Below are 23249 nucleotides of genomic sequence, written 5' to 3'. Positions count from 1 at the left end.
TAGGAGGCTTGCACCTCCTGGATGAGAAGCTGCTCATGAGAAAGGTCCCTGAAGAGGGAAAGGATTGTGGGATTGGAGGGCAGGGTGGATGAAAACTGGAGTGTGTGACAACTGTTACTGTACTCAGTACTCAATGAATGGTATGATGTTTTATATGACCATGCCAGGCTGAAGGGTGACAGGCAGTCCAAAAACAAAAGGGGAGATGGATCTGGAACTGAGATTGGTATATCTCCCTCAGACATACCTTCAAAAGGCCTGCCTGGCCCCGCCGGGATATCTAAAAGAGCCCAACTGGGAGGCTGTGGTAGGAAGGAAGGGTTGGCGTCACTTATAACCCCCCTTTCCTTTCCTCTTGTTGGACTCCTGCCTGGGAGGCACCGTGAACATGGGAGGCTGCTGGGGCCTAAAGTCCTTCCTTGAAACTGGAGGTATGTTAAGGGCCAAGAAACAAAGGGTGGTCCTTGAGTCCATCTGTTCCGAGATCAGGGAGGTGCTCCCAAAGGGGAGGTCCTGGACAGACTGCTGCACTTCACAAGTGAGGCCAGAAGACTGGAGCCACGAACAGCGCCTCATGGTGATTGCAGACACCATAACCCTGGCTGCTGAGTTGGCTGCATCCGGTCGCCTGGAGGGAGGTCCTGATTAGTCTTTCCCTCCTCTAGGATGGCCGTGAACTCCTCCCTTGACTCCTGTGGCAGGGAGTTCTTAAATTTGTATAATGAGTCCCCCAGATTAAACTCATATCTCCCTAGCAGGGCTTGCTGGTTGGATACACATAACTGGAGACTGCCCGTTCAATAAACCTTATGTCCGGACAGGTCCAGTCTCTTGGCCTCTTTATTTCTGGGGGTAGCACTCAAATGCTCCTTTCTGCCCTGCTCAATTGTCATCAACCACACCAGAGACCCTGGGGAGGGAGATGCAGGGGAGGGTAAGAAAAGGTACTCAAACCCACCATGTCCATTGGGGCCATTTCCTGGATGTCGGCACCATGGTCAGTATCGGAGTCAGGATCTGGTGCCAGGCAGAAAGACAGTAGCTCGCTTTTCTGACACCATCAAGTATGTGTGGTGGGAAGGGGGCTCAGGCACTGGGGGAAAACCCCAAGATTCCAGTACTGCCACCGCGTCAACCAGTGGCCTGGTGACCAGGTGCTGGCAGGAGGGCCAGTACTGAAGTCAGGAGTGTAGGCTGGGTACCTATAGGTCTTGGGTGGAGCAAAGGATTCACCTTCAGATGCCGAAGAAGATTCCTTCCCTGGAGACAATGGCAGTGCAGTACCTGCTTGCGCCTCCGTGCAGTATCAGGGGACCAGAGACTGGCAATGGGCCAATGACTGCTGCAACAGGACCATGGAGGGCTTGCCCCAGGATGGTGCCACAGTAGTCAGCACCACGGTGGAGCTCACCGCACTCTGCACCTTTCTGTCCTCAGTTGCCTTGGTTGACGAGGGGTATTGAAGGCTTGGCTGGATTGGGAGGGACAGCAGGTCCTTTGCTGCCTGGAAAGCCTCAGGTGTTGAACGGGCCAGCAGATGCCTGACCCCACAGCTGCTCCCCGGAGTCCGTGACTGGTCCCGTATCAGACTCAGTGCTCTAGGTGGAGACGGCAGCACCATCAGATTCCAGACTCCTGGGGAGGAGGTGTAGTTCAACACAGATCTTACTATGTTAGTTGCACCCCACTTGTCCCTCCGCTGCACCAGAGAACACCCTCTCTTGGTGCGTTGTTTTTTATGCCTCTTCCTTGGCACTGGGGATGGAGAGCAGTGCCAGGAAGAGCATGGTACCAGGGGAGCGCTCTGCACAGGTATCGAAGTGCCCAGCGTCGATTCGGTTCAGAGGCTGATCAGAGGGCTGCCCCCATAAGAATGGCCTTCAGCCAAATGTCTCTATCCTCTCTCGTGCGGGGTTTGAAATCCTGGCAGATCTGGCACTTCTCTTTAACATGGACTCCCCCAGACACTTTAGATGGCTAGTGTGAGGGTCACTAAATGGCATCAGCTTGCTGCACGAGGCACACGGCTTGAAGCCCAGGGACTGAGGCATGCCCAGCATCTGGGGCAAAAAGTCCCTTGACAATGGGAACAACTACTAACATTACTGTATACACTAACTCTAACTAAGAACTATATACATTAACTACAATTCCTATATAAAATACGAAGAGAGAAAGTCCAAGAACCCATACCACAGCAAGAGGGGTCATTCCAGCAACGTTAAAGGCAGTAAGAAGGAACTGAGAGGGCGCAGTCCAATTTCTTCCTGGGCATGGGTACCTGCTTGGTGGCCATGACAGAGGCTTAGAGGATACAAGGGTGGTAGGCGCTCAAAGGAGAATGGTGAGGTACATGATGTGACTGTGAAATGTATAAGCCAACTCTGAATCAAAAGATGAATCAGCCTCCTCCAACCAAGTGGAGGATTGTTCCTGGATGTTGGGATTGCTGTCAGGAACCTGGAAAAGGTGGCCCTGGAGAGAACACAGCTGATTTCCCTCTGGATAGCACCGCATGAAGAGGCACATGGGAGTCCACGGTACCACATGCTAGGGTAAAGCCACCAGTAAGGCTACAGTAGCAACTGTCTGCGCTGGGCGAGAAGACTCTGCATGGCCAATGAAACTGGTACCAAGAGACTCAGAAGAATCCCTAGCCACTGTATAAGCCTCTGGAGTCAACAGTACTGGGAAAGTCTCTTAGGGCAGGTCTACACTAAGGGCGGGGGTCGAACTAGGGTACGCATTCACGTAGCTGAACTCGAAGTACCCTAGTTCGAACTACTTACCCGTCCAGACACCGCGGGATCGAAGTCCGCAGCTCCAAGGTCAACTCCACCACCGCCGTTTGCAGTGGTGGAGTACCGGAGTCGACCGGAGCACGCGGGGAGTTCGAACTATCGCATCTAGATTAGACGCGATAGTTCGAACTCCGAGAAGTTGAACTTACCGCGTCGACCTGGCAGGTAAGTGTAGACTAGCCCTTAGTGCTGAGACATCAAGGGCAGCACTGTTGCACTAGAAGGAGCCACTTACTGGCCAGTCTCAGTGGGCCAGGGACAGTGCCAAAAGACCTGCCTGAGCAGTTGATTGCTTCAGAGAGTGTCTTGGCCTTGAACACAGTGTCTTTGTCCACATTCTTTGAGCCAGGGGACCTTGATCTCCCAGATACTTTGTCCTTAGACACCATCTTCTGCTGCCTCTTCTTCAGTACCTGGGAGGGAGAATGGCCATGAGGATCAGCAAGACCAGGAGGTGCACTTCTGATGGATTCCAATGTGTTCGGTACCTACTCTGAGCGGAAAGGCTCCAAGCACGTGCACAGGACTGCCTCCATTGCAGAAATGTAAACCTCCCTGTCCTTCTTGGTACTTAGTTTAAAATTCCTGAAAATTTGGCATGAATTGTGAATGTGAGTATCCCCAAGACACTTCAGGCAACTGGAGTGTGGGTCACTCACTGGCATAGTTTCGGTTTTTTTGTTTGTTTTTACAAGAATGGCAGGGCTTGAAGCCTGATAATCTAGGCATGCGCCAGCACCAATCACCCATGAACAGAAACTGAAGTGTTTAAAAAAACACTTTAAAAAGAAAACTTACTTTTGTAATTACAGTACCTAACATTATTTCTACTAATGTACTAAAATGAGTACCAACTATATATAAAACACAAAATGAGGAAAAGATTTGCAATAGCAAGATCACACACTTCAACAACAATCATGGGCAGTCAGAAGGAACTATGAGGCATTGGGGGTGCCCTTTATATTGTGCAGCAGCATGAGGCAGCAGAGGGCACATGCACTCCCTCGATGGGTTACAGCTGAGGGAAAAATCTCTGACAACAGTGCACAGGACAGGCACACACCTGAAATGGAATGGACGCATGCAATCACTTGAAAAGGAATTGATGCACACAGAACACAGAGCCCTTATGCTCACTTTTATACACATGCCTATTCATTTATAAAATGCATCCTCTAAAAGCAGACATGTCTGTTCTACTCAGTCTCTCCAGGGACTACTAGCAAACGCATTCCCTGGAAAAACTGTAGGGTTTGACACTACCCCCCTTTCTACCCTATGCTCACCACATACTACTTTTACTTGTTATTTTCCCCACCTAGATGCATAGATTGATAAGGCCAGAAGGGACTATGATCATACAGTCTGATCTCTGCATAATATATGCAACAGAATTTGATTCATGCACATCTCAAAGTGTAAAAAGGGGGTTATTGAGGCATGCACTGCAGCTAACAATCTGAGATAGAAAGGGAAAAAGGAAAACTGGCTGGTCTGTTAGGAAGCATGGGGAAAGGATTGGGAGACTCCAGAATGGAAAGGAGAGAAATGGCTATAGAGAAAGTTAATATTGGAGAACAAGAGTGAGAAGTGGTAAAAGGAAGAGTGTGAATGCAAAGATGAGTAGGAAGAGAAAGTATTTATTAATACTACACGTTTCATGCACATTATGGAACATACAGTCCGGCAGACAGCTACATGAAGTTGTGTAAATATATATGCAATCCACTTGTGGTCCTTGGGATCTGTGATGGTGTGTACCTGCCCAGCACCAGCCCTGAAAGGGTTAAGTGTTCTTTGCAGGCTGAGGAAGCCCTGCCCCTCTGACTCTGGTGGGCATGCTCAGCCTGAAGGCAGAGTATAAAAGGAAGCAGCCGAACTCAATCTGGGCAGGCTGCTGAAGGGGGAGGATGCAGATTCTCACCAGGGAGCAGCTACAGGTCCCAACTACAGAGCCATGGCAAACAGAGCTCCAGAAAGACACCAGTCTGCCTGATGAGCCCAGAGAAGAGACCACGCAGCAGAAGGGTACACCACTTGAGGATCCCAGAAACCTGGGAGCATCACCAAGAGAGAAAGGGTAAGAAGCAGCCCAGGGGACTTAGACTTTCCTCCTGTGAGTGACCTGAGGAACCAGTCACCGTGTTTCGGAAGTATCCCCACTGACTCGGTGGTGAGCACCCCGCACCACCGCCAAGGCCCGAGACTAGGACTTGGAGGAGCAGGGAGGGCCTGTAGTAGTAGGATTTTCAAGTCCCCCTACCCTGGGTACCACACACCTAGGTGGCACCCCCTCCCACCCCTATCCCAAAGGGCCATTAGGAGGAAGGGCTGCCCTGAGAGGAAGGGCTGCATTATTGACTCCAGCCATTAGGTTATGCTGCCCTGAACGAAAGGGTCACTCTATTGACTCTAGTCATTGGCCACACAGCCCTGTGTGGAAGCACGACTTTATTTACTCCAGTCACTAGGCAATACGACCACATTTTATAGTAAGGGTCATCAGCATAGGACCTAACCGGCTGTGGGACCACCTGTGACCTTTCTTTTGACCACATGTGACCTGACACCCCATCAAAGGGTGGGGAGAGAGAATCTACCCAGTGACAGGCTCTTACAAGTTGTCTATGTTGCTCTAAATCCTGCATCACTAGTTTAAAGACTAAACCACAAAACTGCATCTAGCTATAATTCAGGATGAAGATGGTATTGATGCATCTTTCTGACTGAATCACTTGCTTCACATAAGGTGTTTTGGAATGCAAATATCTAATGTTGCTTTGCACTCTGGGTGCCACCAATACCCTTTCAAAAGTTCAGAAAAATACTGTGATGGGAAAGAATTCACACCACCATTAAAAGGCACCCACTTATCTCCTCATACTGTCCTTATAATACAATGGATTATTGGCTGTAAACTATAAATAACACTCCAGGTAGATGAAAAGCAGACGTCTACCATGCAATGAACTAGTTCTCCAACCTGCCTGATCAATGAAGATCTCCAAGATTTTTTTTCCATTAGTAACACTGGACCATGCATTGTATCTGCTGCTGTTGGACTTCTCATGCTTTATGCTATCTGAAAGACTCCATATACCATTGAAAAGAACAGGATCCCCATCTGCCAGTGTGGACTCTCTTACCTTCATCTCAATAACAGTTTGTAGAGCTTTTGTCTTGGCTGAGTCAGGGGCATTTTCAAACCGACGATGCATCTCCTATAACAAAAGAACAAGGAGGAAAGAGTGAAAACAATGATATTTCACTCCACTCCACGGACTCCAGGAAAAGTTATCAGAACCTTCTCTCTTTCTAATGCAGCAGAATTCTACCCTTCTACAGCCTTCTGACGTTTCCAGCCCGTCAATCTTCCTTTCACATAGAGGACAGGCTGCAGTCCAGTGAACAGAATTCTAGCTCAGTTACACAGGCACAATAGAAACTTGTTTTTTGACCACTGAAATAAAAATATTAAAAAAAACTGTAAAATTGACGTACTCAAAATCTCCACTACCTTGCTGGTGAGTGAATCCTCCGTTTTTTAAAGGCAATTGTCTTCACATAGAAGACAGAACTATTTTAAAGAAGATTAATAAAAACAGCAATAATCTGGTTTATGTTTAACATGCTGTTGTGAGCATCTGTGTTGATAATGCTCCTTTCCATATTTTCCACCCCCAGAGTAGCAACCACCTAGTTACCTATGATGAAAATCTCTCTGCACAGAGGCTGAAAGTAGCTGAAAAAACATGATTGGATAGCAAGTTGCTCCAGAGGCTCACAATGTGCAAAGGGGAGGATGACAAATACCTATGTGATATTTCTGTAGATATGTAAAGGGCATGCACTCAGGTTGCTAGAGTGTTCCAGAGCTGCCTAGAGAATACAAATGGCAACAAGCTGAACTGTTCTACAGCACTTTCCAAGTTGCTGCAGGATACAAATAGGTAGCTGGAGAAAAAACAGATCTGTTATAGTGTATCTGTCCCTCTTCTCTGTATTCATCTTCAAAAATGAAAAGCAGGCCTTTAGATGTTAAATATATGCATCACCCTCATGTCACACACTATGATATTAAATACAATGAGAGAAATGTAGGCAACCAAAACATTGCCATACCCAAAGTTCACTGTGTTATGGTGCACACACATCTAAATTGTTTTGCACTTTACCTAATATAACAATTTAGATTTCCCGGCCCAGACAAAAAAGAATATTCACTCACTCTTTCCATAAAAATGGTAATGAAAAAGATAGTATTTTATTTGTTTTACCCCCATATAAACAAGCAAGCAGAATTTGCAAAGCTGATTTATATAGTGCTTTCAAAAGATATGCAAAGATTATTTAAAACTGTCGGGTAGCTAAGTACCTGCTGATAGGGTAACTGAGGCAGAATGGTGAACTGATTTGACAAATACCACAATGGGAGCCTGTATCAGAGCAAGATTTAGAAATCTGGAATTCATGTCTCTCAATCTCTAGTCCATTCCATTTCTTGCCTCTAGAACACAGAACTTTCTAGATGTTTATACCTGTATGTGATGACGATACAGCCAACAATGTGTGTGTCTCTCTCTATATATAATTTGCGTATTTTCTGAGAAGCTATCTTTACAGATAAATGTCAGTCTAAACTGAAAACCTATTAGTAATAGTCAGCTAGCAAATAAACCAGTACACATAGGGTTTAGGCCAGAAAAATCTCTAAAAATACATGCTACTCTCAGATTTGACAGTGAAACAGAGAGTCCCTTGTCAATGTTTTCACTGAGGCCACACAGAAGAAAAGCCACACAATAATACCAGTTTAAACTCCATAAATATCTGTTAAGTGGCATTGAGTAAAAACTGTCTGAAACCAGATGCCCCAATTTACATCTTTAAAAATACTCACTGAATTTAAAGCCCGTGTTTACAACTTCATCAAGAGTGAAAACATGTTTAATGGAAGGTGAAGAGAACAGGGTTTGAATTCCATGTAATTTATCATTAAAAATCATTACTCTTTCTGAGAGTTTCCTAGTTCTCAAACATGTATGTAGGGGAAGAAGGGAAGAGTATTGAAGAGAATATTCTGCAATTTTGAGCATGTGGAAAGACCCCATTAATGCAAAGTGTCCTATTTTGAGCTACAAGAATTTTCCCTAACTGCCTCTGGCACACAACTTACATAACTTCCAAGTCTGTTTCCTGTATTATTGTTAGGAAGAAATGCAGTAACTTGTTACAAAAGAAAAAAAATCTTTCCAAGATGTTCAATGAAAGAGGGAGACCTGGAAGAGCAAAGGGCAAATACAGAGACTCTGCCAAATAATTGTATTGTACAGAATGTTATTTTTATTCCAGTAGTACTAAGTACTTTCCAAATATGCAAAGACAGACCCTGCCCCAAGAATATAAAGACTGGGAAAAAGACAACAATGACCGAATGGCAGGAAACAGATATAATGCCCCATAAAAGCAGTTTCTTTTAGAGAGCTCTGATAGCAACCTTTATCTTTAAATCTTGCAACCTTTATTTGAGAAGGGGAGGATAGCTCAGTGGTTTTAGCATTGGCCTGCTAAACCCAGGGTTGTGAGCTCAGTCCTTGAGGGGGCCATTTAGGGAACTGGGGTAAAAAATCTGTCTGGGGATTGGCCCTGCTTTGAGCAGAGGGTTGGACTAGATGACCTCCTGAGGTTCCTTCCAACCTTGATATTCTATTATATCAATCAGCCTTTAACACTTACATTGTTTGCAATAGGACTTTGTTCTTTAGCACAGGAAAAATTCCCACCAGCTTAGAGAAGCCTTTTGCTTAGCCTATGAAATTCCACTCTGATCTGGTTGAGCTATAAGGTGTTGAAAAATCACCATTTCCCATCTCTGGAGTGTGGTATTAATGTTTAATTTTCCTCCCCTGCCCCAGCTGCAGCATCGATTGCACTGGGGACCCCCAGGAGCAGAGACTCAATCTAGCTGCTGCTGTTGCAGCAGTGAACTGACAGAAATGGATAGGATGGGCTCCAAGACACCACAGTGGCCAGAAGCACCATCTCTACCCTCCCCATGGGGAAACTGTTCCAGACTCTCAGTCTTCTGATGGATAGAAACCTTCTTCAAATTTCCAGCCTAAATTTAGTCATGTCGATGTCAACTTTGTCCTGTATCTTAAATAGCTGTTGTCCTTCCATGGTATTTACCCCTCTGATATATTTAGAGAGAGCAATCATAGTGTCTCTTAGGCTTCATGCTGCTAAGCCTAAACACAAGCCAAGCTCTCTTAGTCTCCTCTCCTAAAACAGGCTCGCCACTCCCCTTAATCTGGTACCTCTTGTCTGTACCTATTCCAGTTTGATTTCATCCTTACCCAACTAACAATTCCTGTATTAATCCCTATTTTGTCCACCTTCACTAATAATTTCCCATGAGGTACCATGTCAAATGCTTTACTGAAGTTCAGACAGATTAGAGCTAGGTGAGATGTGTACATCTCAGAGCCTCAAGTCTCAAAGGACTTGTTTACACAGAGACACTCAAGAAAGTTCAGGTAAATCAAGTAAAGCTACAAAGTCCATGTGCCTAAAAGTAAACATGGTAAACCCCCTTGTGGATGCTCTCATTCAGGAAAAAAGTGGCTGTAGTTCCTGATGCACTAAGTCTCCAGCTTGGAGACACACTGTGTTATTGTACTATACGTACCTACTAAAATCAAATAGAATGTCTTTTTACTAATTCCTAATAATACTTTTAACAAACATTAACTCCATAAACTAAAAATAAATTTAAGAAAACTGTGTTCTAACTGGAATACATGTTGTACTGAGGTTTTCCATATAATTTATGCAAAGTCAGACATTAGATGAACCCAATAGTCTTATCTGGCATTAGTCTTACCTCCTGCATAACAGAGTCCATAGGTTTTCCCATAATTAATTACTGCTTCAAGTCCAATAATTGTGGTTGAGCTAGAGCATATATCTTTTAAAAAAAACTAGGGCTGTTGATTAATTGTAGTTAACTCACGCGATTAACTCGAAAAAAATAATCATGATTAATCACACTGTTAAACAATAGAATACCAATTTAATTTTTTAAAATATTTTGGATGTTTTTCTTCATTTTCAAATATATTGATGATTTCTATTACTATACAGAACACAAAGTATACACTGCTCACTTTATATTATTATTTTTATTACAAATATTTGCACTGTAAAAATGATAAAGAAATAGTATTTTTCAATTCACCTCATACAAGTACTGTAGTGCAGTCACTTTAACCTGAAGTGTAACTTACAAAAGTATTTTTTTTGTTTCATTACAGCATGCAAAAACAAAACAATGTAAAACTTTAGAGTCTACAAGCCAACTCAGTCCTACTTCTTGTTCAGCCAATCGCTGAGACAAACAAGTTTGTTTACTTTTACAGGAGATAATGCTGCCCGCTTCTTATTTACAATATCACCTGAAAGTGAGAACAGGCATTCGCATGGCACTTTTGTAGCCAGAATTGCAAGGTATTTACATGCCAGTTGGGCTAAACCAGGGGTCGGCAACCAGTGGCTCGCGGCTCGCCAGTATAAGCACCCTGGCGGGCCGGCCTGGTTTGTTTATCTGCCGCGTCGGCAAGTTCGGCCGATCGCGGCTCCCACTGGCCGCGGTTCGCGGTCCCAGGCCAATGCGGGAGGCAGGAAGCGGCGCGAGCCGAGGGATGTTCTGGCCGCAGCTTCCTGCCTCCCGCATTGGCCTGGGGCCGCGAACCGCGGCCAGTGGGAGCCGCAAGCGGCCGAACTTGCCGACGCAGCAGATAAACAAACCGGGCCGGCCCGCCAGGGTGCTTACCCTGGCGAGCCGCGAGCCACTGGTTGCCAACCCCTGGGCTAAACATTCGTATGCCCCGTCATGCTTCGGCCACCATTCCAGAGGATATGCGTCCATGCTGATGATGCTCATTAAAAAAATAATGCATTAATTAAATGTGACTGAACTCCTTGGGGGAGAATTGTATGTCTCCTGTTCTGTTTTACCTGCATTCTGCCATATATTTCATGTTATAGCAGTCTCGGATGATGACCCAGCACATGTTCGTTTTAAGAACACTTTCACTGCAAATTTGACAAAACAAAGAAGGTACTAATGTGTGATTTCTAAAGATAGCTACAGCACTCGACCCAAGATTTAAGAATCTGAAGTGCCTTCTAAAATCTGAGAGGGACGAGGTGTGGAGCATGCTTTCAGAAGTCTTAAAAGAGCCAGGGGCAGCTCTAGGTATTTTGCCGCCCCAAGCACGGCAGGCAGGCTGCCTTCGGCGGCTTGCCTGCAGGAGGTCCCCAGTCCCACAGATTCGGCGGCAGCCTGCGGGAGGTCCGCCGAAGCCGCGGGACCAGCGGACCCTCCGCAGGTATGCCACCCTTGCGGCGACCGACAGAGTGCCCCCCATGGCTTGCCACCTCAGGCACATGCTTGGAGTGCTGGTGCCTGGAGCAGCCCCTGAAAAGAGCAATACTCTGATGTGGAAACTACAGAACCCAAACGACCAAAAGAGAAGATCAACCTTCTGCTGGGGGCATCTGACTCAGATAATGAAAATGAACATGTGTTGGTCTGCTCTGCTTTAAATCATTATCGAGCAGAACCCACCATCAGCATGGATGCATGTCCTCTGGAAAGGTGGTTGAAGTATAGAGAGACATATAAATCTTTAGCGCATCTGGCACATAAATATCTTGTGACGCTGGCTACAATAGTGCCATGCGAACGCTTGTTCTCACTTTCAGGTGACATTGTAAACAAGAAGCGGGCAGCATTATCTCCTACAAATTGTAAGCAAACTTGTTTGTCTCCGCAATTGGCTGAAGTAGGACTGAGTTGACTTGTAGGCTCTAAAGTTTTACCTGGTTTTATTTTTGAATGCAGTTTTTTTTTTCGTACATAAGTCTACATTTGTAAGTTCAACTTTCATGATAAAGAGATTGAACTACAGTACTTGTATTAAGTGAACTGAAAAATACTATTTTTTACACTGCAAATATTTGTAATAAAAAATAAATATAAAGTGAGCACTGTACACTTTGTAATCTATGTTGTAATTGAAAACAACATATTGAAAATGTAGAAAACATCCAAAAATATTTAAATAAATGGTATTCAGTACCGGTGCTCAGTATGAATAACTTAAGGTTATCTCTTCCTGCAATTGCCTGCCTCATTCACCACCACACATCTTCCAACTTCTGCAAGAGATGAGTAATTACAGGGAAATTCTGCTCAGCACCACCCCACGCCCAAGGTTTGGGATGGAACAGGTACAGTCTGGTTAGCATACAGCAGATGTGAGGGGATTAAGCATGCACAGTGCAGACCAAATCGGAGAATTCAGATACCCAACTCTAACAATTATCTTTTAACCCTGTGTGAATTTGGAGATGTTTTCAGCTAAAGAAGGGGAGTGTGTGTTTCTCTGTTGGTAACATAGGCAAAACACATTTTTCTCCAACCTCATTCTCAAAAATGACAGAACTGTTTTAGCTAATTCTTAAAAACAGCCTGAGGCAGACCCGTGGCAAAGTTTGGCAAAGGCATAAGCAAATGAAAACACGGTCCTGTAATGGAAAGTGTCAGCTGTTGGACTTGGTGTTCCAAATCATGCAGCAGCCTTCAAACATAGTTAAAATGGGAGTGGGGAGGATGCAGAGGGCAGATCCAGCAGCCTTATGCTGGGTCCCAGGCTTGCATGGAGTTTTCTGCACACCGCCATCGCCTCCCCTCGGGGCCTGCCAAGAACTGCAGCTGCTGGGAACCCTCCGGTTCCCTCAACCTCCACCAGCAGTGTCTTCTATTTGTCAGCTGGGCTCTGCCTGGTCCAGCAACCCCTAGTGGCAGCCAGCAGCTCTGCAGCCCATTTTTGTGGTGGTAGGAGGAAATTCTGCACACACAACATTAATTTCTGCAAAATTCTATATTGCGCAGTGATGCAGAATTTCCCAAGGAGTAAACATAATATTCGACTGCTACAAAATATTTGACTGATATACATATTTGGGGGAATTCTGTGCCAAAAATTTAAAAATTATGTGCCAAAAAATTAAGAATTCTGCAAAATTCTGCCTATTTAATTTTAACTGCTATACAGAAAATAGTCACAATAACTATTCAGTATTTCCTAAACACATGAAAGTTAAGTTATGAATATTTGGTAACCATTACCCTGCATTCCAGTTATAATCCTGACTGGCTACTTGGGGAAGAGCTTGGTTCCGATTGTCCTGACATTTTATTGACTAATTGATAAACGTTTTATTTTCCCCTTAACCTTTTAAAAAAATAAGTAAGTAAAATAGATCCTGTAATCTCACTCCATTGTGCAACTCTGGCACAGGAAAAAAGGGAGAAATCACATAGATCTTGCTAGCTCAGGGGTCGGCAACCGGTGGCTCGCGGCTCACCAGGGTAAGCACCCTGGCGAGCCGGCCCGGTTTGTTTATCTGCCGCGTCGGCAAGTTCGCCGATCGCGGCTCCCACTGGCCGCGGTTCGCGGAACCCAGGCCAATGCGGGAGGCAGGAAGCGGCGCGAGCCGAGGGATGTTCTGGCCGCTTACCCTGGCGAGCCGGGAGCCACCGGTTGCCGACCCCTGTGCTAGCTGAAGATTCCCTTACTGTCCCTTTACAATAAGGCTCCTTTACAGCACTCTGGCAATGTAAGGCACTATAAAATATTTAAAAGTGTTTTATGCTCCTGTGGGAATTGACTAGGAAAGGGAACAACTAACAAACAATAGGAACATTAACAACAACACAGGCAGGCTGCTACATTTCTGCTCTGCCTGAGGGGACAGAGCCTGCCTCACACCTACCTCTGAACAACCAGACGCCGTACCCCTCCACACTGGGCGAGCTAGACAGACAGAGTCTCTCTTGCGCCCAGGCATGCCCAAACAACCCCGCCCCCTCATGGCAATTAATGTCTCTCCACGCACACACACACAGCCCTACCCCCTGTGGTGATTTACATCTCTGCTGGATGCTCACGGCACTTGAACAGACATGCCTAGGCTGCCAGGGAAGGGGTGCGTGTCACCCACAGATTTCTTTGCTTCCTCATTTTTCTGCGGAGAGTAAAGAAATCTGTGGATGTTATGAATTCTGCGCCCATGCAGTGGTGCAGAATTCATCCAAGAGTAATAATAGTAAATGCTTAGGAGTACTCATCTCTCCAAGGTACCTTGGAGATAGGAATGAAAAGTACTTCACCATTTTCACATTACCTCCTGCAGTAAAGTAAGCAATATGTGTTTCCACTATGGTAACACATTTAAATATAAACGTTACTGTGAACTGCTTGATGTGACCTGGGGTTTATCTTGCAATAAGAAACAACAAACAGCTTATACGTATTTTACTGTACATCCATAATTAGGACCCCCTACTTAGACATTTGAACAAATAGTCAGAACGATTAAAAAGATTAACCCTTTTTGTGACCCTTAATAGTTTTCAGCAGGATGGATAAAATCAAAGATTTTTTAAAAATCCAACATCAGATCTTTTAAAAATTTAAATCAATTTTTTTTAATTTAAATTAATAACAGATTTTTAATAAACTAACCTATTTAAAGTTAAATTTGAAACTGACAAGCTACATTAAGGCCTAAGTTTATTATAATAATTAAAATAATTTAAATTAAATATGAAAAAATAATTAAGCAGTACAAGTTTACTGCTGACTTTTCATGAGAGTTAAATGACTGAACTGATGGAAGTCACTTGCTAAGCACATGCAATCAGAGTTTAAGTGCTAATCCAGCTTTTGACAGCAGTAGCCTCTTCTGCGGGGCGGAGAGAATAGTTTATATTTAAACAAATTGCCGTGCATTTCAGCTCAGTGACTAGTTCATTCAAAGTTAAAAAACTAAATGGGAGTTAGGAAAGTTTGTTTTCCTCTTCCAATATGTGGATTAGAAAAATAAGTGAGAGAATGAAATCTTCTAGTTCTAATATTCTGAAGGATATGGTGACCAGAAACAATCAGTTCAATTCACTGCTGACAAACTACTACTTTGTTTAATAAATCAGTTTTAAATGCAAAAGAGTGTGATAAAAATGTTAATTAAAAAGCTTTTCTTCTATACCCAGCATATTTAAAGCGGTTTTATTTAACAAAAAAATATTGTTTTTGTGCATTTTAATTTCCATCCAAATACAGATTGACACAAATTACGAGTAAAAAATAAATTTCTTTTTTTACTAAGTAATTAATCATTCACCATTTCCTAACTTAATAAAAATGTAATAGTTAAGAATCTGAATAAATGTAAGCTATACAATTGCTTAAAGAAATGAGTACAGACACAGTGCATCCTCCTGGTTAACAAAGAGAAGCACCAAATTTAGTGTAAAGTTTAGTTGCAAATCAGCATGTTTTAATGGCTACCTACCAATGAGAATCAACCTTTCTTTAGGAAAATAACTAAAGTATAAATGCAAAATGTGATAAAAATAACTTACTTAAATCAAGGTTTCCTGCATGCTGATTTAAATCATGATTAAAATCGGTGATTTAAATCACTGGTTTAAATCAAGCCACCCTGCTTTTCAGACTGATACATTCCTAGATACAGTATACTGTACAAGCTGTAGCTATGACCTTCATTCTTTTTCCTAGATGTATGACATTGCATTGGGTTGTACTAAAAAGCTTCTTGTTTGATTGGGCTCGGCTTACTAAGTGATCCAGTTTGCTCTGTATAACTACCCTATCCTTCTTATTTACCACTCCACCAATCTTTTTGCCATCTATAAAATTTATCAGCAATGATTTTACATTTTCTTCTAGACCACTGATGAAAGTGTTAAATAATATCAGGCCTAAAACACATTCTTGCAGAACTCCATTAGAAACATCCCCAATTCAATGAAAATTCCCCATTAACAACTACTTTTTGAGATTTATCAGTTAGCCAATCCTTCGTGCATTTAATGTATTTCATTGGTACTATATAGTATTAACTTTTTAATCAGAATGTCATGTGGAAACTAGTCAAATGCCTTACAAAAGACTAGATACGTTACATCTACACAGTCACCTTTACCAACCAAACTTGCAATTTAAAAAAAAAAAAAAAAGGGAAATAAGGTTTGTTTGACAAGACCTATTTTTCATTAAGCAACTGTAGCCTACTAGTTCATTTTATCATTCATTTACTGTGTGATGTCAAGATTAACACGTGATGTCACATATAATCTTTGTATGCTAAACAAATTTAAGTTGTAGGATTCTAGAAGTATTAGACTGGTAAGTATTTAGAAATATAATTATATATTAGTAGGGCCCTACCAATTTCACATCTGAGAAAAACGTGTCATGGACCATGAAATAAGCCCTTCTCCGTGAAATCCAATCTCCCCTGTGCTGTTGGGAGTGCCTCACCCGGAGGTTCCTAGCTGCTAGTCCCGGCTGGGCTGGGAAGGGACAGGATTTGCTCTTCCCCTGCACGGCCATTCTCGGCGGGAGATCAGACTCACCTCTGGGTAATTCCCCCTACTCTAGGAAGCTCTGGGGCTGGGAAACAGCATTGGAGCTTCCTGCAGCCAGAGGAGGCTTCCAGAGGTGGAGGTGGGTCTGATCTTTGACTCCCTAAGGGAACTGATGGGCAGGATCCCCTGGGAGGCTAACAGGATGGGGAAAGGAGTCCAGGAGAGCTGGCTGTATTTTAAAGAAGACTTATTGCGGGCACAGGAACGAACTATCCTAATGTGCAGAAAGAATAGCAAATATGGCTGGCGACCAGCTTCCCTTAACAGAGAAATCTTTGGTGATCTTAAACACAAAAAGGAAGCTTACAAGAAGTGGAAACTTGGACAGATGACTAGGGAGAAGTATAAAAATATCGTTCGAGCATGCAGGGGTCCTGGGGATGTTCAACATCTTCATTAACGATCTGGATGATGGGACGGATTGCACTGTCAGCAAGTTCGTGGATGACACTAAGCTGGGGGGGAGAGGTAGATATGCTGGAGGGTAGGGATAGGGTCCAGAGTGACCTAGACAAATTGGGAGGATTGGGCCAAAAGAAATCTCATGAGGCTCAGCAAGGACAAGTGCAGAGTCCTGCATTTAGGATGGAATAATCCCATGCACAACTACAGGCTGGGGACCGACTGGCTAAGCAGCAGTTTGGCAGAAAAGGACCTGGAGATTACAGCGGACAAGAAGCTGGATATGAGTCAACAGTGTGACCTTGTTGCTAAGAAAGCTAACGGCATTTTGGGCTGCATTAGTAGGCACACTGCCAGCAGATCGAGGGAAATGATTATTCCCCTCCGGCACTGGTGAGGCCACATCTGGAGTACTGCATCCAGTTTTGGGCCCCCCACTACAGAAAGGATGTGGACAAATTGGAGAGAGTCCAGCGGAGGGCAACAAAAATGATTAAGGGGCTGGAGCACATGACTTATGAGGAGAGGCTGAGGGAACTGGGCTTGTTTAGGCTGCAGAAGAGAAGAGTGAGGGGGGATTTGATAGCAGCCTTCAACTACCTGAAGGGGGGTTCCAAAGAGGATAGAGCTTGGCTGTTCTCAGTGGTGGCAGATGACAGAACAAGGAGCAATGGTCTCAAGTTGCAGTGGGTGAGGTTTAGGTTGGGCACTTCCAACAGCACGGGGAAGATCAGACTCAACTCCGGGAACCTCCTCCAGCTGCAGGAAGCTCTGGGGCTGCTGCCCAGCTGCAGAGCTTCCTGAAGCCACGGGAGGTACCTGGAGCTGGGTCTCATCTCTCCTTGAGAGTGGCCATGCAAGGGAAGAGCAATTCCTGTCGCTCCCCAGCCAGCCAGGACTAGCAGCTAGGCGAAATCAAACTCACCACCTCCAGAAGCCTCCTCCAGTTGCAGGAAGCTCTGCAGCTCCTGCCTTCAGAGCCCAGCACAGAAGTGAGGTGGCAATCCTATAACCCCCTTAGAACAGCTTTGCAACACCCTCCCCCGCCCCTCCATGATCCCCTTTCCCCCATGGATTACAACACTGTGAAATTTCAGATGTAAACCAGGGTGGATACAAATCGATGACTTAAAAAATGGATTTTTTTAATTTAAATCAGATTTTTTGATAAAATAATTTTGAGGAAAAAACCTATCTAAAGATTTTAATTAATACATTGTTGCTCAACTATCTCATCATGGAATAGGGATTATAAATTCTAATGCTATAGTATGAGACAATATATCCATGTAATGTTTAAGAAAAGTTTTGTAAATGAATCCCAACAGTTCATGGATTAGGGACCCAATCTTATGGGGTTCCAGGGGCTTCTGTATAGATTATTTAGATTAATCTTTCTATCTACCCAAAGGGACTCAGTGTTTAGTCTAGAAGATATCATCAAAGATGCTTAGTTTTGCAGTTCTCAAACTGTGGATTTGGGTATCCAGAGAGAACATGCTTGTTAACAGCAAAAATGTTTTAATATAATATAATATATAGAGAGGTGAGAAATAACAGACCTCAACCCTATTGTCCCTCTGAAAATTTGTGTACAGAGTCTATCCCTTACCTCTCTCTAAAAGTGCAAAGTTTCAAAAATTTCAATGAATAGAAGATTGTTGGGGGCAGAATAGATCAGGACAAGGAGAAGAAAACTGGAGAAAAATGTGAGAAGGGAGGGACAGGCAGTAGAAACAAAAGTGAAACTGTTTGAGCAGCATATTCCAAAGTCTTGAGGTCTTTCTGAATGTAGCCTTCATTGACTTGAGATCTACCATACCATTCTCTCACTAGAAGGGAAATCCTATAACGACAACAGGCCATAAGAGAGACCCAGTTTGGGAGTATTTTAATGAAGTTCCTTTCCCTGTGGGTAAGACAGGCATGTGTGCAAAATGCAAACAGTGCAACAAAGAAATGCAAGGCCTGGTTTCCCGAATGAAACAACATCGTTTGAACTTAAGAGCATAAGAATGGCCGTACTGGGTCAGACCAAAGGTCCAGCTAGCCCAGTATCCTGTCTACTTAGTGGCCAATGCCTGGTGTCCCAGACGTAGTGAACCTAACAGGTAATGATCAACTGATCTCTCTCCTGCCATCTATCTCCACCCTCTGACGAACAGAGTCTAGGGACACTATTACTTACCCATCGTGGCTAATAGCCATTAATGGACTTAACCTCCATGAATTTATCCAGTTCTCTTTTAAATGCTGTTATAGTCCTAGCCTTCACAACCTCCTCAGGTAAGGAGTTCCACAAGTTGACTGTGCGCTGTGTGAAGAAGAACTTCCTTTTATTTGTTTTAAACCTGCTGCCTATTAATTTCATTTGGTGACCCCTAGTTCTTGTATTATGGGAATAAGTAAATAACTTTTCCTTATCTACTTTCTCCACATCACTCATAATTTTATATACCTCTATCATATCCCCCCTTAGTCTCCTCTTTTCCAAGCCTCTTTAATCTCTTCTCATATGGGACCCTCTCCAAACCCCTAATCATTTTAGTTGCCCTTTTCTGAACCTTTTCTAGTGCCAGTATATCTTTTTTGAGATGAGGAGACCACATCTGTACGCAGTATTCAAGATGTGGGCATACCATGGATTTATATAAGGGTAATAATATATTCTCTGTCCTATTCTCTATCCCCTTTTTAATGATTCCTAACATCCTGTTTGCTTTTTTGACCACCTCTGCACACTGCGTGGACATCTTCAGAGAACTATCCACGATGACTCCAAGATCTTTTTCCTGATTTGTTGTAGCTAAATTAGCCCCCATCATATTGTATGTATAGTTGGGGTTATTTTTTCCAATGTACATTATATTTCATTTGCCATTTTGTTGCCCAATCACTTAGTTTTGTGAGATCTTTTTGAAGTTCTTCACGATCTGCTTTGGTCTTAACTATCTTGAGTAGTTTAGTATCATCTGCAAACTTTGCCACCTCAATTTTACCCCTTTCTCCAGATCATTTATGAGTAAGTTGAATAGGATTGCTCCTAGAACTGAACCTTGGGGAACACCACTAATTACCCCTCTCCATTCTGAGAATTTACCATTAATTCCTACCCTTTGTTCCCTGTCTTTTAACCAGTTCTCAATCCATGAAAGGACCTTCCCTTTTATCCCATGACAACTTAATTTACGTAAGAGCCTTTGGTGAGGGACCTTGTCAAAGGCTTTCTGGAAATCTAAGTACACTATGGTCACTGTATCCCCCTTGTCCACGTTTGTTGACCCCTTCAAAGAACTCTAATAGATTAATAAGAGACGATTTCCCTTTTGAGAAATCATGTTGGCTTTTGCCCAACAATTTATGTTCTTCTATGTGTCTGACAATTTTATTCTTTACTATTGTTTCAACTAATGTGCACGGTACCGACGTTAGACTTACCGGTCTGTAATTGCCGGCATCACCTCTAGAGCCCTTTTTAAATATTGGCATTACATTAGCTATCTACCAGTCGTTGGGTACAGAAGCCGATTTAAAGAACAGGTTACAAACCCTACTTAATAGTGCCACAATTTCACATTTGAGTTCTTTCAGAACTCTTGGGTGAATGCCATCTGGTCCCGGTGACTTGTTAATATTAAGTTTATCAATTAATTCCAAAACCTCCTCTAGTGACACTTCAATTTGTGACAGTTCCTCAGATTTGTCACCTACAAAAACCAGCTCAGGTTTGGAAATCTCCCTAACATCCTCAGCCGTGAAGACTGAAGCCAAGAATTCGTTTAGTTTCTCCGCAATGACTTAATCGTCTTTAAGCGCTCCTTTTGTATCTCTATCATCGAGGGACGCCACTGGTTGTTTAGCAGGCTTCCTGCTTCTGATGTACTTAAACATTTTGTTATTACCTTTTGAGTTTTTGGCTACTCGTTCTTCAAACTCCTCTTTGGCTTTTCTTATTATATTTTTACACTTTATTTGGCGGTGTTTATGCTCCTTTCTATTTACCTCGCTAGGATCTGACTTCCACTTTTTAAAGGAAGTCTTTATCTCTCACTGCTTCTTTTAACATGGCTGTTAAGCCACGGTGGCTCTTTTTTAGTTCTTTTACTGTGTTTCTTAATTTGGGGTATACATTTAAGTTGGGCCTGTATTATGGTGTCTTTAAAAAGTGCCCATGCAGCTTGCAGGGATTTCACTTTAGTCACTGTATCTTTTAATTTCTGTTTAACTCATTTTTGCATAGTTCCCCTTTTTGAAATTAAAGGCCACAGTGTTGGGCTGTTGAGATGTTCTTCCCACCACAGGGATATTAAATGTTGTTATATTATGGTCACTATTTCCAAGCGGTCCTTTTATTATTACTTCTTGGACCATGTCCTGCGCTCCACTCAGGACTAAATCTAGAGTTGCCTCTCCCCTTGTGGGTTCCCGTACCAGCTGCTCCAAGAAGCAGTCATTTAAAGTATTGAGAAATTTTGTCTCTGCATTTTGTCCTGAGGTGACATGTTCCCAGTCAATATGGGGATAATTGAAATCCCCCACTATTATTGAGTGTTCCTTCTCAGGAGGAAGCTGCGTTGAAGATGATGAAAGGAACATGTCTGAACATGCTGGATCTTCAGGTTGGTAAACTTTTTTTATCTCATACTTCTTTCTTAAGGATTGTCTGTCTTCCTACTGGACTATTCTTGAATTCTCATGTTTGAGCAAAAAATATAGTTGTTATTCTATGGTACTATCATTTTAGATGCACTTGTGATAAAAAATAAATAGCTGAAATTGGCAGATCTTCCTTTTACTATTTCACCTTTAAAGTAGTACTGCGTGTCAGTGAATGCAATGAGTAATACTAAATGAGCAGTATGGTAATAATAAATAACTGCATTGACTTATTTTGTTTAGGAGAATCCAACCTCAACATACAAGATTCTGAAGACTAGCCACCTTCAAGATCACCATCATTTTCTACAGTTTCAGAGCTATCTGCCAATGATAGTGTTTCAGCCACATCATGTAGGTCACACATAGCCACAGTATATCACCTGTAGCAAAAAGAAAAAAAAATCACCATCATCCAGAAACAACCATAGATAAGTTTGTGATAAGAACCAGCAGATTACAAAAAGAGATAATTGATGAAAAAATTGTCCGGTTTGTTTATGCAACAAACTCTCCTTTCCGTACGAATGAGAACCCAGGGCCGCCCGGGGGGGGGAGTGGGACAATTTGCCCCAGGCCCCGCAGGGGCTCCCATGAGAATTTTTCAGGGGCCCTGGAGCGGGGTCCTTTACTTGTTCCGGGGGCCCCGGAAAACTCTCGCGGGGCCTGGCCCCCCAGAGCTTCTTCCGCTTCAGGTCTTCGGTGGCAATTCGGGGAAGACCCAAGCCCCCTGAATCCTCTGGGCGGTCCTGTGAGAACCCACACTTCATCAGCATGGTTCAGTCATTAAGACCAGGATACAGTCCACCCAACAGAGCAGATGTCACCGGCAAATTGCTGAATAAAGTGTATGAAAGAGAAATTGAGCAGTGTGCAAAAGGTCTAGAGGGTAAAATTATTAACCTATGTCTTGATGGGTGGAGCAATGTCCATAATGATCCTGTTGTATGTGCTTGTGTGACAACAGAAGAAGGGAATGTCTTCCTTACAGAAACAATTGATACATCAGGAAATGCACACACAGCAGAATACTTACAGCTTTTACTGCTACTTCTGGTAACAAACTGTGAAAAAAAATTCAAATGGTCACAGATAAAGCGGCAAATGTATCCAAGATGAGAAGAAATTTAGAAGAGCGCGAAGAGAGTCCCAAGCTAATAACATACGGATGCAGTGCTCATTTGATGCACCTCCTAGCCAAAGACTTCAGTATTCCAGAAATAAAGGCTAATGTTGTTGAAATGGCAAAATACTTCCACAACCACCACTTTGCAGCAACTGCTCTGAAAAAAGTGGGAGGAACCAAGCTAACTCTTCCACAAGATGTGCGATGGAACTCAGTAGTGGACTGTTTTGAGCACTATATCAAGAACTGGCCTAATTTGATGACAGTTTGTGAACAAAATCATGAAAAAATAGATGGCACTGTCACAACCAAAGTTCTCAACATAGAGCTTAAGAGAAATGTTGAACACAGGCTGAGTACCCTGAAGCCTATTTCTGTAGCCTTGAACAAAATGCAGGGAAATAGTTGTTTTATTGCTGACACTGTTGAAATTTAGAAGGAAGCGAGTGAGATCTTAAAAAGAGAAATATTCAATGACAGTTAAATTACAAGCATTAAAAAAACAAAACAAAATGGGACAAGCACTATCTCCAGCTCACTTTCTTCCAAATATTCTCAATACTCGGTATCAGGGTCAAACCTTAACTGCTGAAAAAGAGGAGTTGGCTATGACATCGACATCCAGCAATCATCCCTCCATAATGCCAACGATAATAAACTTCAGAGCTAAGGGTGAACCATTCAAGAAATAGATGTTTGCTGATGATGTTTTAAGAAAGTTATACCAGTGAACTGGTGG

The 23249-nt window shown here is 43.2% G+C and overlaps 1 protein-coding gene across 8 annotated transcripts in view; it reads right to left on the bottom strand.

Annotated features, from left to right (window-relative positions):
• The window catches only part of ERC1 (ELKS/RAB6-interacting/CAST family member 1), a 578436-nt gene that overhangs the window by 442939 nt on the left and 112248 nt on the right, over positions 1-23249 (bottom strand). For all 8 annotated transcript variants that reach the window (XM_044991188.1, XM_044991177.1, XM_044991167.1 and 5 more), the window contains exon 4: positions 5951-6025. In XM_044991188.1, the coding sequence (XP_044847123.1) occupies positions 5951-6025 (75 nt within the window). The remainder of the gene's footprint in view (positions 1-5950; positions 6026-23249) is intronic.

This window comes from Mauremys mutica, chromosome 1 (assembly GCF_020497125.1).
Source record: "Mauremys mutica isolate MM-2020 ecotype Southern chromosome 1, ASM2049712v1, whole genome shotgun sequence".
In the NCBI taxonomy this organism is placed as follows: Eukaryota; Metazoa; Chordata; order Testudines; family Geoemydidae; genus Mauremys; species Mauremys mutica.
Note: the sequence above shows the minus strand (reverse complement) of the source record. Positions and strands in the feature narration are given on the sequence as shown.